Below are 15,572 nucleotides of genomic sequence, written 5' to 3'. Positions count from 1 at the left end.
ACCACTTTTTTTTGGCCAGGCATCTCTGAGACACCCCATTCTTCCTTCACCATGACCTTGCTACGTGTTTTCACCTATGATTAGCTGCCCAAAGCTTATACTGTTTGCTTCAGGTAATCAAGTAGCCACTCGATCCTGTTTGGAGGTATTGGTGCTGGTTTCTCAAAATGAAGCTCATGTGGGAGTTCCTTGGAGGTGTCAGATATTTCAGAAGTAGGCAAATTGTGTTGGCAAGAGCCGACTTTTTTTTTTACTGAGCGTGCCAACATTTCCAGTATCTAAACCTGGGTTTTTGTAGGATGCAAAATACTAGCCTAGAAAAGGGTGGTAAATTAAGATCTGTGGGGTGAGACATGTTAAAATACAAGAGTTAACCAACTCTTGCCTACAGTATTTTTGTACTAACAATTTTCAGTGTAGGTGAAAAGAGATTTTATCATTTTTTTCTTAAATCATTTTGCTTTTTGAATGTTGAATGCCAAAATATGATACAATGAACAGCAGTGTAAATGAACTGATATATTTAGAAGTCCTAAGTGGAGCTGTCTGATCGACACATTCTCTACACAGCAACTTGATTCTGCAACTGTAAGTTGTATTTAAGTACAAGAAAAATGAAAATGGGGGGGTTATTTTCCTTTTTTCCAGGTTAGATCAGGGCACAGTTACTTTCCCTGCTGCTTACCTCTTCAATCAAAGTGTCAGTTTAAAAAAATTTTAGTGTACTCCTCTGAAGAATATGTTCTTCCATCCAGCTATGCAATAACAGTCTCGGCTGAAGATGCTTAAGATCCTGCTCAGAAATTTCCTCTTGCAACTTGAAGACACGCTCTGGGTTGTATGTTGTGGGAAAGGCAACCACTGTAAAGAAAATCCACAAGTATATGTAAAGGCCTTCATGTTATTCAGTCGTGGACTTGAATCCTACTCTCATTTCCAGTTAATGAGACAAGAACAGCTCTCTGGAGTTATATTTAAAATTCCCTTTAAGAAACATTCAAAGCGGTCTTCATCCATAGCCAAAACAAACAGCTAATGTAGAGTTATCAACTATTAATGGCATTACAGTCCAAACAAGACCCAGATTTTACCGAAAGGTCTGGACTTTTCTGTATTGTTCTGCTCCTAGTAGTAAGTTGTAAAAGAATATCCATTTGTTCACTTACAGGCTTTAGTGTTTAAAGACATTGTCTAGTATTACACACTCAGAAAGCCACAGTTCCTATTGTATTGCTGTCATGCAAAAAGTATATACTGCCCTGCGCTGCAGATGTTTGTTACTGCCTTTAATGCAAAACCTCCTGGGACAGTCAGGGAGGACCCTCCACCTTTCTGTGATTGATTTGGCATAAATAATTTTTCTAACAACATAAACACTTTGGTTGCAAAACTAACTTTCCTGAGGGCTATGGACTTCAAGTTGGTGGTTGAGGGAGCAAATAATTATCTTGGAAAGTTCTACTTTCTGCCTCTCTTACATAGGAACCTAAGAGATTAACTACAATACGTAACACAGCCTGTTGAGAAGGAATGAGTGCAAGGAAGAGATTTCAACGGTTGCCTCTTGTTGACAGTCATTTTGGTATCACTGAAGGCTTTATGATTTTCAGCTGTTATTTTTGAACCTCTGTATGTTTGGCCAGGCCACAGTATTCATAAACAGAACCAAGAAGATAAAGTATGCAGATAAATACATGTAGGATCTATGGGCCACATGGTGGATTGAATAATTTTATAGTAAGCAATAGCAATTGTTTAGTAAGGCTTCTGTATCTATGTATTTACTGCTTTTTAGAAGGTGGAGGCTTTTCTATGCTGAAGGGAGCATCTCTATGAGAACTCTTAAAACATCGTATCCAAATTACTTGTCTTGGCCATTCTTTATGTTGCTGTCCTCAGTGATTAAGCATACATCCTTCTGTCAGAGGTTTTCTTTAGTTTTGTTGTTAAAAAGAAAAAAAGGTTCATAATTGGTAACTCCAGTGATTTGGTGTTAACTAGACTGGGAACTGAAATGGTGAGGTCCTATTCCAGAGCAGCGTCTGAGTATATGTTCTAGTCTTACGTACTCTTTCAAGTACACAAGGGCTTAAAAACAGTTAAAAGCTCTGTGAATGTGGGCTTTGAGCAAAGAACTTCCCCAGACTTGCTAGAAACTTGCAGCCTTTGCTTTTTGTGTAACTTGGAATGGATGCCCCCTTACGGAATGGAGGTATGTCAGGTACAACTTAAAAAAAATCTGTTTAAGACTTTTTACAGTGTATTCATATCCCACTGAATAGTTTCTGGAAATCTGGAGCAGGCATAATACTTGGCCATGTTTTCTCTTTTTAAAGAAGTATTTTTTTTTTTTCCATAGCCACATTTTGTAGAAGTAAACACTTTTAAACATTTCATGGTGTGGACTTTAAACAGATGGTTATTGTAGGAATTGTCTGGACTCTTGTATTGCTCATCATATTCTGGGTCAGAGGCTGGGGATTTTTTTCCATGTTTCTTATCTACTGAAATCAGCTCAATTCCTTGTGGAGGATATGGATATGGAAGCTTCCAAAAAAGGAGTGCTTGGGCATGAATTTCTACAAATACACTCGATAGGTTTAGTTGGTGGATAGATTTAAGGATGTACATGTGTATTTAATTTGGATTTTTACAGCTATGATAAAACAGCACAAAAAAAGATGCTACTGGTTGTGGTAGCTTTGAGCAAGGTTTATCATATAAGTAAATAAGGAGTTCTCATCTCCCAGGGAGCTGCACTCTTACTGCTTTAAACTTCAGTCCTGGCAGTGAACACGGTCTCTCTGCTTGGTCAAATTCCTGTAGATGTTTCCTTCCCAAATGCGGGGCTTTAGGTCATTAGTAGTAGTTGGCAGACTCTTGATGGGGGAGGCTCTGGAAAAAATACTCCTTGCCCCGCCATTAGTATTGGCATAAAAGTTCATATTGAAAAGTTTTATTTAAAGTTTGGAGAGAGGAACAGCTAAAGAAAAGGTCTTGTGTATTTTTTTTTCTTCTTCTTGACTATTAATACAAAATGAACTTTTTCTTTCCTTTTTTTGAGACATCTTCCAGCCTGCCTGCCTAGTACATTGCTTTTCATTTTTCTTGCTTTGCTCCAGCCTGATAATTTAAAATGGTTTTGGTATATAGCTGTGGTGGTATACTTGTGAACACCATAAAATTCAGATCTGCTTCCAACTGCTCTGTGTCAGTGTTGTCTAAATTGAACTCTTAATTTCTTTTATTCTTCTTGATCCACCTCTGTTTAATCAGCTCTTGCCAGCAGTAGATTACCTTGAGAATGATACCTGTGTAGCTACTGCAGCTCCCTTTGAACCTCAGGTTCCTGCAAACTCCATTGCAAACTGATGCTGTACCAGTGTGGTATGTGTCAAGGAGGGCTTTGCATTTCTGTAAGTGTCACTAGATGTATACACATCAGTAGTCTTTCCATCTGCACTTAAATTCTTCCCTTCGTTAAACTCTGCAAGCAGCTTTTCCGATGTTGAAATAAGACCTTTTGGGATGAAGATTAACTTTTTGTTCTAGTATTTATCATACGTGCCGGAAGGTACAAATCTAGCATAGAGAACGTGTTTTTTTTTGCTGTGGGTGAAGAGCCTGAGATGACTATTCATTCTGTTCTTTGTAAAATGTAAATTACTGTCAGGATAACAACAGGCTGTAATACAGGGTTTGGTATTTTACTATGTACATTGCAAACCACTGTAGCATTAACTTTGCTTCTTATCTAGGACTGCATAACATGTCAGGTTGTTTTTTCACATCTGCTACAAACCAAAATTTTTATCTTCTGCCTTCATGCTTGATGAGTAGCCAGCGGATGTTAGCAGCAGGGTTTTGAGCAAAATGCTCAGCCAAATTCTGCATTTTATGACCACTGCAATAAGGCAAACCTTTAATACAAGTCTTTTCCAGCACAGCTGAAACACTGCTTCTGTGCAGAGCCCCTGTCTGCTGCAGAGACAGAAACATGTCTGAATTTTTTTTCCAGGCATTTTGCTGCTCCCGAGCTGTCATGCTGGCTTGTTGCGGGGGTTGGTGGCTGGCTCTGATCTGGCTGGAGGACCGGAGCAGCCCCCAGGACAGGGTTAGGAGGTGTGTGAATTAACGCATGTTTATATGCTTTGTTCTGCGAGGCACTTGCAACCAGTTATATAGGTTTTTACGTATTAAGTGTATTTTTAGCAGACTTCTTAAGGTGCTTTTTGCACAACTTCTGCAAATTAGAATGCAATTAGCTTGTTCCTACTGTTGCCTTATTAATTACTGTGATGGACTTAAACTGATTTGAGAAAGGATGTATTGCCGAGAATTGTGCTTTTTTTTTTTTTTTTAAGTGTTCATCAAGTCTCCATCGCATTTGATCATTAATCTTTCAGAAAAATAATGATGGCTTAGTGCCAGGTTCCTACCTCTGACAAGTAAAGATGACAAATACTTTCTACTCTGAATGACCCTCTGCATTAGGAGCCGTTCAATTCAGCGCTAAGTAAATATTCATGAAAATGCCCCCTTCTTAAAACAGGGTCATTTGGAAATAGTCCTGTTCCCTTACAAATATTGTAGTTGACTTCATTTGCAGATTGTTTCTATTAGAAAATTGAATCAGAAAATACAGAATAAATACTATTTGAAAATAAGAGGTAATGAAACAGCTGTATCTTGTTTAAACCACTTCTAATAGCAGGAGTGTGTTTTTGACCATTTTAAATACCTTTTTTGTATTACTAGGTAGATTTGTGTATTCACACGTCTGGGACAGATGCTGTTTTAAAATACTAATGATGATGATTAAGGAATGGTGTGGTTTAGAAAAGCATTTGTTATGGAATAATTGTGAACTGTAAGTTAATTTATATGCTTTGAGTTTCATTTAATATAAAAATAAATATTTTAAAAAAATCAATTTACCTGAAATTGCACCTCTGAATTATATTGAAAGAAAACTGCATAATAAAATAATGTAGAAGTTGCTGAAGGCCTGGCATGTGCAAGTATGTGGGCATGGTAATCTACATTGCATGAATAATTTTTTTGAATTATTAGAGTGACGAATATTCTCTTGCAGGGAACAATAGAGTACCTCTTATTGTAGCTATGACAATGTATTTTTAGTATCAACTAATTTTCAACTATGTCAAACTAAGCTTTTTATTTCTTTTTTTCAAAGATGGATGGAATATTTCCTGATGAAAAGGTTTGTAGCTTACAAACTGCGAAGCGTGGTTTAGTCTGATGTGAATACGCTCATAAATACGCAGTTTGGGTTGCAAGGTGCTTGTTCCTGCAGCCAGCACTGTTTATGGGCGGCTGGAGGTGCTTTTCTCTCACGCTATGCTCTTTGTGTTTGAAGTTTCATTTTAACTAATTATCCTTAAATAATAATATCTATTTTGGTTATATTCAAGCATGACTGAGTTATTATCCAGACCATTCTATGGAGATATTTAATTTTAAGATGCTTAGATGTGGCAGAGATGAAACTGCATTATTGGTGTCCCGGCCAGCCTGTTTTTCCTCTTGATGGGTGTATTTCATATTGTCGTTAAAAGGGTTTGAATGACTTGGTGGACATCTGGGCTTTAATTTCTCTGATATTCTATGTTGAAGGGCAGAGGCTGTGAATCAGTTGGTTCAGGTGTACTCTTAGACTGTAATAATACTATTAACCTCATAAATTCCCTAAGTTTGTTCATGTTGTGTATGTTTTGCTGCTTCTCCCCAAAATAGACTTCTAATGGATTTTCCTAGCCCCTGTGCTGCTCCTTCGCTGTTGTTTCGACCAAGTTTGCCGGATCCTTTTCAAATCCTTCGCTGTGCTCGATCCTGACAATAAAAGCATTGTTTTTTGCTGAGGGCCTCTAAATTAACAGGGGAGGTCTGACTTGAGCCATGTCTGAATTCCCTCTGGTCTCTTGTGGATATTCTTACAAACACTTCACTTGAAAGGCTGACTTTATTTTATCAAGAAGAAAGCCTCATTTTGAGCCTTGGAATGAAATAAATGGCTGAAATTGTAATGCTAAGTTGATATGACTAATGCAAAAGCTTTTATTATGCTTTCTTCTTTGGCAGGCAGTTTGAGTAATGCTAATAATTAGTGCCTTTGTTAGGAGGATTTGGGGGACCTGTGGGGGTGGCTAAGACCAAAAGAGCAGTACTGAGACAAGGCATAGCATCGAAAGCGTAGTCTCACTCTAGCACAGGAGGAGGGAATGAGGAAAGCAGGTTATCTGCCATCTGGTCAACCTTACAAATCACCAGCTTCTTGCATTACTGAAAGCAAGAAGCAACACAGATGTAGGTTTTTCTGGTGGTTTTTATTTGCATGCACAAGGAATTGGAGTGATAGTATGTGAAGTCAAATTAAATTTCTCAAGACCAAAAAGATTTTGTAGCAGCCTGAGTCTGTGTCGTCTTGCAGACAGTACTTGAAAAGTCTGTTCTGCTTCCCATCCTGCACTTCAGCTGGGTCAGTAGTGATGGACTGTGATGTAAAGTAGCATGTTTTGTTGAAATAACTGCAAAACTATCAAATGCATAAAAAGCACCTTAAACATTAACAAATTGAATCCGTGCTGCATATAACTTTGAGGTATATTTTAAAAGGACTATAGCACAGGCATAGTATCTCCAAGGCTGTCTGGCTGGTTTTGGTCTTCTGAAGTCCCAATTTGGCTCTTTTTCAAGAAGACATGATCCATTAATGTATCTTTCTTTGAAACCCTTGTTTCATATTCCTATTTCAAAAAGATAAAACTCTTGAATGCATAAGCTCTGCAGGTAGCTGTGATCTGCCTGGGCTATGTTCATATTAGCAAATAGTTTAGCCCACAGAAGTGGAGCTGCAGAGTGAGAAATGAAGGGCCGAGGACCTGGTGTCCAGCCTGTAGGAGTTTTAGGGGCTTTAGTTTTGGTCTAGATCTAGATTTAGCATTCTCAGTTGTTCATTTGCACAAGTTGCTTTAGGAGTTTTTTGCAAAATGTCATAACATGGTGGTTGCGCTGCATTAGCAGATGGATGAAGTTGGACTTGACAGTCTGAAGGGAAGATTGGAGGGTTCACCTGAGCGTGACTCACTGTGTAGTGAGCACTTTAGCTGTAGAAATTCAAAGAATGTCAGGAAAATCAGGAAAAACACATCAGTGGTTTTGTTGCACATTTTCTGTCATAACATGATGCTGGCAGAAGCACTTCTAGAGATAGGAGGTTGTATTACATACCCATTTGGATAGTCTCCCAGAGAATGCATGAACTTTGAGTTCTGAAATCTGTATCTTCGGAAACAACTCCTTCCTTACTCAACTTTGCAAAGTGGCTACTAAGAACTCCAGACTTCCAACCCAATCGCATGCCAAACCAAAATGGCACGTATAATTCTATGCACACTAATATAACTTCAGAATTTTCCATTTAGTCATCAAAGAAATGAATTAATTGTGGTGTTATTCCTGTAACAGTGGTGCCTCCTCTAGTGAATATAATGGCCTTTGGTATTTGATTAATACTCAAAGAATCAGTGCAGTATTGCGCCTTTGTGTGCTCCAGTTTGTATAATTTAATAGAAAATATAATAAACTAAGTCATAAATCGTTTAAATTCTTGTTTGTATTTCCTTTCAGTTTTGTATATGGAAGATATTTCAAGTAGCTATGATATTCTTTGGTGTTATTATAGATGTGAAACTTGTAGCTAAAAGAGGATCTTGCAATCACATGTAATCTATTTTTATTTCAGTACTTGATGTATCTAAAACTTATTTACAAAAAATAATTGCAAGTTAACATTTCTGTAATTTTTTACTTTTCTGCAGATGGACTTTATCATGTTTTTAGGGAAAATATTGAAATTTTTTTCCAAGGAAATATTCATTGGGGCACTGTGCAGTTGTGCTAAAATTCACTTGCTATTTGTGAGCTCAGCTGATAGACACGTGGATAAATCTTGTCTTTTTTTTGCTGCAGGTCCAAGGAGCTAATAAAGGAAGCGATCCTTGACAATGACTTCATGAAGAATCTGGAATTGTCTCAGATCCAGGAGATTGTGGATTGTATGTATCCTGTGGAGTATGGCAAAGACAGCTGCATCATCAAGGAAGGAGATGTGGGTTCCCTGGTGTATGTCATGGAAGGTACGGTTTAAAAAGCTAATATTTATTTCCTTTTTTTCAACACATACAGAGACGAAAACTTTATTTCATGGGAAAAGTCATTTCAAAGAAAGAGGTTAAAGACATCGTCTAAATATGGTTGTTGAAAAATTGTGTGGACTACTTCTGCCTGGAAAATTTCCTACTGTATTTGCGTGCCTCCCTATATAAAGAAAGAGGGTGAAAGCTGTTAACCTTGCACTGAGATCCGTTGGAATAAACCTTCACTAAATATAGTTCTTTGGCTTTGAGGCAATACCAATGGTTTGCTATATAAATTAGAGACTTAACAGAAAGAATGGTGTTATGGAAATGGGAAATGACTGTAAAACAAGGAGAATATGGTCATGGCTCGCTACCTTATAGGGCATTGTGAGGACAAGTTTATAAATGTTGATAAAGCACATGGGGTGCTCTGCAGAAACAATGCATTGTCTAATACAAAATGGCATTTTTCTGTCCTGTGCACAAAATAAGTGTAGCATCTGCAGTTTAGCACATCTGATTTATCACAGTATGTGTTGTGGCAGGGTTTTGTTTTTGCGGTAGAACATGAGAGCAGTGGATATTCTGCTGCTCTTGGGAGCTTTCACGTTTCTTAAAATCTTTTAGCAGGATGGGTGTTGCCAGTGCTCTGCTTCTCCAAAATGTCAGCTATTTGCAATTTGCATCTTATTCTTTCCAAGTTCTCTAACTCTTCACGTGTCAAATTTGGCTTCTTTTTTTTTTTTTTTTAAAGGAAGTGTGTGTTCATCGGTAGGAGTTACTAAGCTTGATCAAACCTCCTATCCATCTACTACAGCATCCCTCTTCTGAGAGTGACTGATAATGAGTTCTGAGGCAAATGTCGTTGTTTTAATTCAAATAATGCAACAAGCAAATTCTCAGTTTGATATGGTACAATACAAATGGATAGAGGCTTATAAAATTCTTCTTGCTCCTTACCAGAGCCATCTGGTAGACTCGCAAGCATTTTGGCCAGATAACACCTAAGGGGAATGGAGGTTTCTCGCTTGCCCGTATCTTTGGAACAAATATGGGAAAACTACAGGTTATGTATAACTTGTGTATTTTTATGTACGTGTATATGTGCAAATTCATTACTTAAATTGTTGTGCTGGTTTTGGCTGGGATAGAGTTAATTTTCTTCATAGAAGCTAATATGAGGCTGTGTTTTGGATTTGTGCTGAAAACAGTGTCAATAATACAGAGATGTTTTTCATCATTGCTGAGCAGTGCTTACACAGAGTCAAGGTCTCTTCTGCTTCTTACCCCACCCCACCAGCGAGTAGGCTGGGGGTGCACAAGAAGTTGGGAGGGGACACAGCTGGGACAGCTGACCCAAACTGGCCAAAGGGATATTCCATACCTTATCACGTCATACTCAGCATATAAAGCTGGGGGAAGAAGAAGGAAGGGGGGGACATTTAGAGTGATAGCGTTTGTCTTCCCAAGTAACCGTTACGCGTGATGGAGCCCTGCTTTCCTGGAGATGGCTGAACACCTGCCTGCCGATGGGAAGGAGTGAATGAATTCCTTGTTTTGCTTTGCTTGTGTGCGTGGCTTTTGCTTTACTTATTAAACTGTCTCTATCTCAACCCATGAGTTTTCTCACTTTTACTCTTCTGATTCTCTCCCCCATCCCACCGGGGAGGGGTGAGCGAGCGGCTGTGTGGTGCTTAGTTGCCAGCTGGGGTTAAACCATGACAATTGTTCTTTTAAACAAAAATATTTTCAAGGCAGTAAGCCATCCTTTAACCATGGTTTTCTGCCAAACTGTGCTGGTTTTGGCTGGGATAGAATTAATTTTCTTCATAGTGCTTAAGTTGCTGGCTGGGGTTAAACCACGACACAAACTGTTAATGCTGTATAGTTGCAAATGCTCTTCACTAGTTTCCCAAAACAGCTTTAATGTTCTGTCCTTTTAAGGTTAAGTCCTTTCTCAAGGCACAGGTTTAATTCCTTCCTTTTAATATTTTTGCATTTTGCACATTCCAATGGTATTTTGCCATGAAGTAGTTAGTGGGGGATGCCAAAGCAAATCATATGTTTCCACCCTCAGCATTACATGGAAAGATTTAGGTTTTTAAATCCTCCATTTGAATACAGAGACTACCTTGATGAAGTGCAGGATCTGTTCTACCGCTAATACAAAACTGCTTTAAAATAATAGTTGAATAGTATTTCTTTTTCATAGTAAAATGTGGAGGATTTTCACTGCACAGGTCTGTGCTTGCTTCCCAAAACACCACCACATCAGAGGCACGCTCACAGCATTTTTGCTGTGTGGCTGGTTTTGGACGTTGTGTTCAATGTTGTCCCTTGAAAAACCCCATAACAACAGGACACTGTCAAAATCAGCATATACTCATCTCCTGCTCAGCCTCTTCACATTCTTTGGAGAGGATGTTGGGGGGATTTATGGGCAGAACTGTTTCCACCAGAGTGTGGAGTATTGAACACAGCTTGGTACTCAGATGACCCTTTATTTGATACATCTGATGATGATGTACTATTGCTGTCACTTCCTTGAATTTACCAGATGTTTCTAATTGTTGACCTAAACTCTATCCCTCAATTCTTGATTCTTGTCTTCTAAAACAAATGTGTGTCAAAGACAACTTTTGCGTCTTTTGGACACTTTAGCTTATCCTTGCTCTTCTGGCAGCCCTTTGTATGAGGGCATGACTTGGCTCTCCCCCAGTCTTTGGTTGGTCTCATAACTTAATTTAAGATTATTTAGATAGCTCCGTAAATATGCATAATGCTTTACAAACAAAATTATGAAGAGTTTATAGTCTATGTTTAGACATAATGCAATGAGTGATGATGAAGTAATGGAAATGGAAGAAGACGTTATCAAATGGGTTGGATTACGGTTATGAGAGCAGGCTCACTAGCTCAGTTGGCTTATCATTCTGTGTCCTCTCAGTTATTAACACCACCACCACCACCACCCCCAACTATAAACTTTATTCTTTACAAAACTCTACTGGAAAGACCCATCTTTATGAGTATTACTGAGAGGTATTTTCTTTTCTCAAAAATCAGATAAATGCCACAACTGTTTCTTCCATTAATTCTTCTTTCTTTCCTTACTTTGGCTTATAGCCATGATTAATATGAATAAAAATTACTCATGTAGAGCATTTGATAACCAATACTCTTATGCTTGTTTATAATTTATGATTCTGCATTTAGATAGAGCCTCTTACCAGAAGTCTGACTTATATATCGGTGATGTTTCCTTAGACTAATTTTAAATAATAATTTAAGTAAGATGGATTTGAAAACATCCATCATTTTCACTGTTACTTTCTGCATTCTCATTTATCATGGTGAAGAAATAGTAGTGTCTGTTTTAATTTTCCCCTCTAGACACGAGGACTCTACTAGTTCTGGTGAGGCCTTTGTAATTATGATCCTTCAGTATTTTGGTTCTTTACCATGGATGTTAAAATACATATGTATGTGACACTTGGTGAGCTCGGTGAATCTTCAAAGGCTGGATAATGATGAGTGTTGACCTCCAAACTCTTTCTTCTTCACTATGGCTTTATGATGCTTTCTGAAGGTAATTCCAGGTTTGCTATGTTCCTTGCATGGGAATGGCTGTAGCATTGAACCTCAGCAAAGAGTCAGGAAAAGGCTTGACTCCACTTTTCCATGTTCTCTTTGGTTCTAGCAGAAAGATAATTTCATGCTGTCCCAATGCTGGGTTTACATGTGCAGTCATTTTTATTCGTGCATTTGCTCTACCCTACCCACACTAGCAGGCTTGACTCTTTCCCCTCCAGTCATGTGCTCACATGTGTGCGATGACTGAGTAAAACCTTTGTATTCTTTGTCCTACTATTCCATGTCTTGCATCAGATTTCCTCCCTTCCTTGTATTTCTTTTTATTATCAGGAGCCAGAGCAGCACTCATACAAACCGGTTGAAAAGTTGGTTAATACAGTGAAGTTTGAGAAAAGACTGAGGTTATTGAGAACACAAGAAGAAAATCTCTCATATATTTCATTATTCAACCTATTATGTGTCAGACTGCAAAGCTGGGCAGGGAGAAGTGAAACACAGTACAAGAAAATAGGAGGAAACTAGAAATGGTGATTTAGATGGGGAGAGGAGGAAACTGAGAGAAACATTCTTGGAGTAGAAATGGTGAGGTGCTATCAGAGGGAAATCAAAATGAGGTAATGTGTTCAAAAGGAAGATGTTCTCTCTATCTGCAGCATACTGGATAGAGGCAACTGGATAGAGGCAACTGTTGAGTTTGAGAAGTAGGAGTGTGGCTCTTGCATGTGCTGTGCTTCAGCTGGATTGGAATCAGTCACAACAGGAGGGAAATAGCCACAAGATTGATGAGCTCTCAGTCTAAACACCTTCTGACCTGAACATGCACTCATCTGGGAGCTCACTTTTCAGGGTGTTTGTAGCTTTTAGATTGTGCAAGGCTAAGGGAGATGTACGTTTAGGCTCATCGTCTAAACCCAGTAACTGGTAATATGCTTGATCCCCTCTAAAATAGAAGGCTGCCTCAGTTCTGGTAGACTTCCCTCTCCTGGCCTTGCATCTGGACTTTTTGGACTGGCACTGCATTTCTTGAATCTGAAAAGTTTTGTGCAAAGACTTTGTTTAAAAAAAGAAAAAATAAAAAGAACAGAAAAAAAAGAAGAAAAAAGTCATTGATTCTATAGGTAGGATTTAACTGGAAACTTACCTGGTTTTCTGGTGGGCTCCTGCCTGGGCTTTCATGAGATACAGACCTGAGGAGCTATAGAATGAAAGTTGTGCTTGTTGGAGAGCCCTTCTGGGTCCCTCTCTCTGCCTTGCTGCACTGAGGCAGACGGGGTCCTGGCATGAAAGCCCAAGAATCGCTGTTTCTGCCAGGTCTGAAGCCTTGGAAGTACTGGTTTGGGCTGAACTTGGGCTCTGAGTCTGCAGTGAGACAAAGCTATCAGTCAGGAGCTGAAACTGAAATTTCTCAGCAAGCAGAATCCCAAATTTAGGCCTGCTTTGCTTTTAGTTTTTTGCTTCTGGGCTGACTCTAGCAGTAGTCTGTGTCTTGGCCAGATTTCCACCTCTTGGAAAATAAGGGCCCCTAACTTAGCTGTTTTCAGACCTTCAGGACCATTGCTGGCCCCACCATGTCCCAGTCCTTAAAACTGTATTTCTCTAGCATCATCCTGCTTGTTTACTTAGTTTAGTCATCTGAGGTAACTGGGTCTGATGGATTTGTGGCACAGACCACCTTAGAAATCCCTTAGGTATTAAATGCAGATAGTCAAGGATACATTTGTTCAGTTAACAAAATTCATGAGGTTGATGCCAATGTATTTCTTCCAGAGGGGAGGGAAACCCTAATAGGAGGTACCACAGAGAGGCACAATAACCTGAAGGGCTCCATAAAAGGCACTATTAGATAGGTGCCAGGGTGGGAGAGAAGGTAGCATCGCAATCGGAGCCCAATGAAAAGAGATCTCTTTATGGCTTTATACCTTACCTGACCTCAGGCAGGGTTTTTGCTATTTACAGACTGTTCTTTGCATTTTAAATATTTGTCTGTTCCTTAGCAGCGGTGCTGTCATCAGGTATCTGTGTAATCATTAAATAGTAACACAAACTAGGTCCTATGCCTGTGAAAGATTTCTCAGGACAGAGACCTCAATTAGGATGTGGAGAGCCATTGGATTTGGATGGTCATAGCAACCCGTGTTTTGTACAAGTTGAGCATTTCTCTTCCACTCCAAAGTTTTCCCTTAAGCCCTACGGGAAAGAAGCTAGTTATAATGGACTCTTGAGGCAAATGGCATGTGACCATTTGTCTTGGGTGGCTCTCATGAACTACGGAAGAAGGATTTATGTGAAGTAGCAAGGTAGGAACTGGTATTTCATCAGGTTCTGAAATGGTTTGGGGCAGGGAATGCCCCTTAATTCCCCTACATTCATTAAGTAGCAGGAAAACCCCACAACTTTTGCATATTAACTAAATTGGGTAAAGAGATGCCCTTAATCTCTAGCAACACCAAAAAATTTCCCTTATAGCTGTGCTTTGAAGGTGGAAATAAACTTATTTGTGATATAAGCAAGTATTCGTTAGGCGCTGAAATTGCTGGAAGCATTAAACAGACATGCTCTGACCACCTACAGCAACAGTATTCTTCCAGGCTGATGAGACTGGTAGTGAAAAGGGGGACGAGTGATGCTGTGGCTTATACATCTGCATTAGACCGTACTGGTGCTCTTGACTCTGCAAGTAAAACAATTCTGAGAATTAAATAAACTTATCAGAAATATTACCTGTCTTATGAGAAAGTATATTGCCCTAAGAGTGGTGCAACAGATTGTTTGTCTTAAAATTGAAGTTTCTTTCAGAGCCAAAAAAAGTTCTTGCTGGTTAATCATATTCTGCCTCTAAAATTAGTCCACCACCTCCAGTTTTCTTTAAGGAAAAAACCCAAATATTTTCCAAGTTCTGGTTTTGCAGGTTTGCATTTGTTGACTTGAAGCCTTCTTTGGGCATAACATTTCTAAAATTTTCTGAAAGCACTTAAAAATGTGAAAACCTGGAAAGGTCTGTTTCAGAGAGATACATCTAGATCTATACTGTGTTGACAGGTTTGAGTTACGTGTGGGTGTTACCTCACACTAATGAGGATAAATGTGATATCCCACATCTGAAACCAAATGTTTCCTCTTGTGCTCCCTCTCTGAACCTGTCAACTGCAGTATGTCAAATTTGATGGTTGCATTATGAAAGGAAAATATATCAGCAGAGCTGTAGATAAATCGGTGACAAGGTACAGGTTTTAAGCTCTCATGTGAATAACAGTCATGCCGTTATAAACAGATGTTCTAATTTTTTTTTAAACTATATTAATAGGTGTAAAGAGTCCTCCTTTTATGTTTGTTGCTATTCCCATAAAGTATGGAAGAAATAATACAGTGAGCCGGGGGGGGAAAGGAAGGTTAAAATACTTGAATTAACTATTTTGTTGCTCATGATTTTGTATTGGCAGTGGGTGCTGTAACATCCTCCCTGATTGTTTGTCCTTCTGCAAATTAATATTGGGGTTACACCTCTGTACCACAGCTTGGGAACCTGAGTGAAGAAAAATAGCTCCACCAGTACCCTGTGGGCTCCTTACTTCTGTAGGCATGAAAAGCGAAGAAGCAGCTTTTTAAGAACCCATGTCGGGAAACAGCCTACACTTCCCCCAGCTCTTGTTTCAGTAGTTTTTCCTCTCCTCTTTAATTTAATTATATTTTTGTCTTCAGTCATGGAGATTTGCCTTTTATTTTTAAAGGAGACTTCGATTCTTGCTTCATTCTTGGTAGCTTCTCCACAGCAATGAAGCAGCTAATTGTGACTTCCCATGGGAACTTGTTTTTGTG

General features: G+C 38.9%; 1 protein-coding gene across 3 annotated transcripts in view; it reads left to right on the top strand.

The window, feature by feature from the left end:
• PRKG1 (protein kinase cGMP-dependent 1) overlaps positions 1-15,572 on the top strand; it is a 541,470-nt gene that overhangs the window by 58,989 nt on the left and 466,909 nt on the right. For all 3 annotated transcript variants that reach the window (XM_076339487.1, XM_076339489.1, XM_076339486.1), the window contains exon 2: positions 7,993-8,159. In XM_076339487.1, the coding sequence (XP_076195602.1) occupies positions 7,993-8,159 (167 nt within the window). The remainder of the gene's footprint in view (positions 1-7,992; positions 8,160-15,572) is intronic.

Source organism: Aptenodytes patagonicus, chromosome 5, assembly GCF_965638725.1.
Source record: "Aptenodytes patagonicus chromosome 5, bAptPat1.pri.cur, whole genome shotgun sequence".
NCBI classification, from domain to species: domain Eukaryota; kingdom Metazoa; phylum Chordata; class Aves; order Sphenisciformes; family Spheniscidae; genus Aptenodytes; species Aptenodytes patagonicus.
The sequence above is the reverse complement of the archived record's forward strand: the minus strand, read 5'-3'. Positions and strand labels throughout refer to the sequence as shown.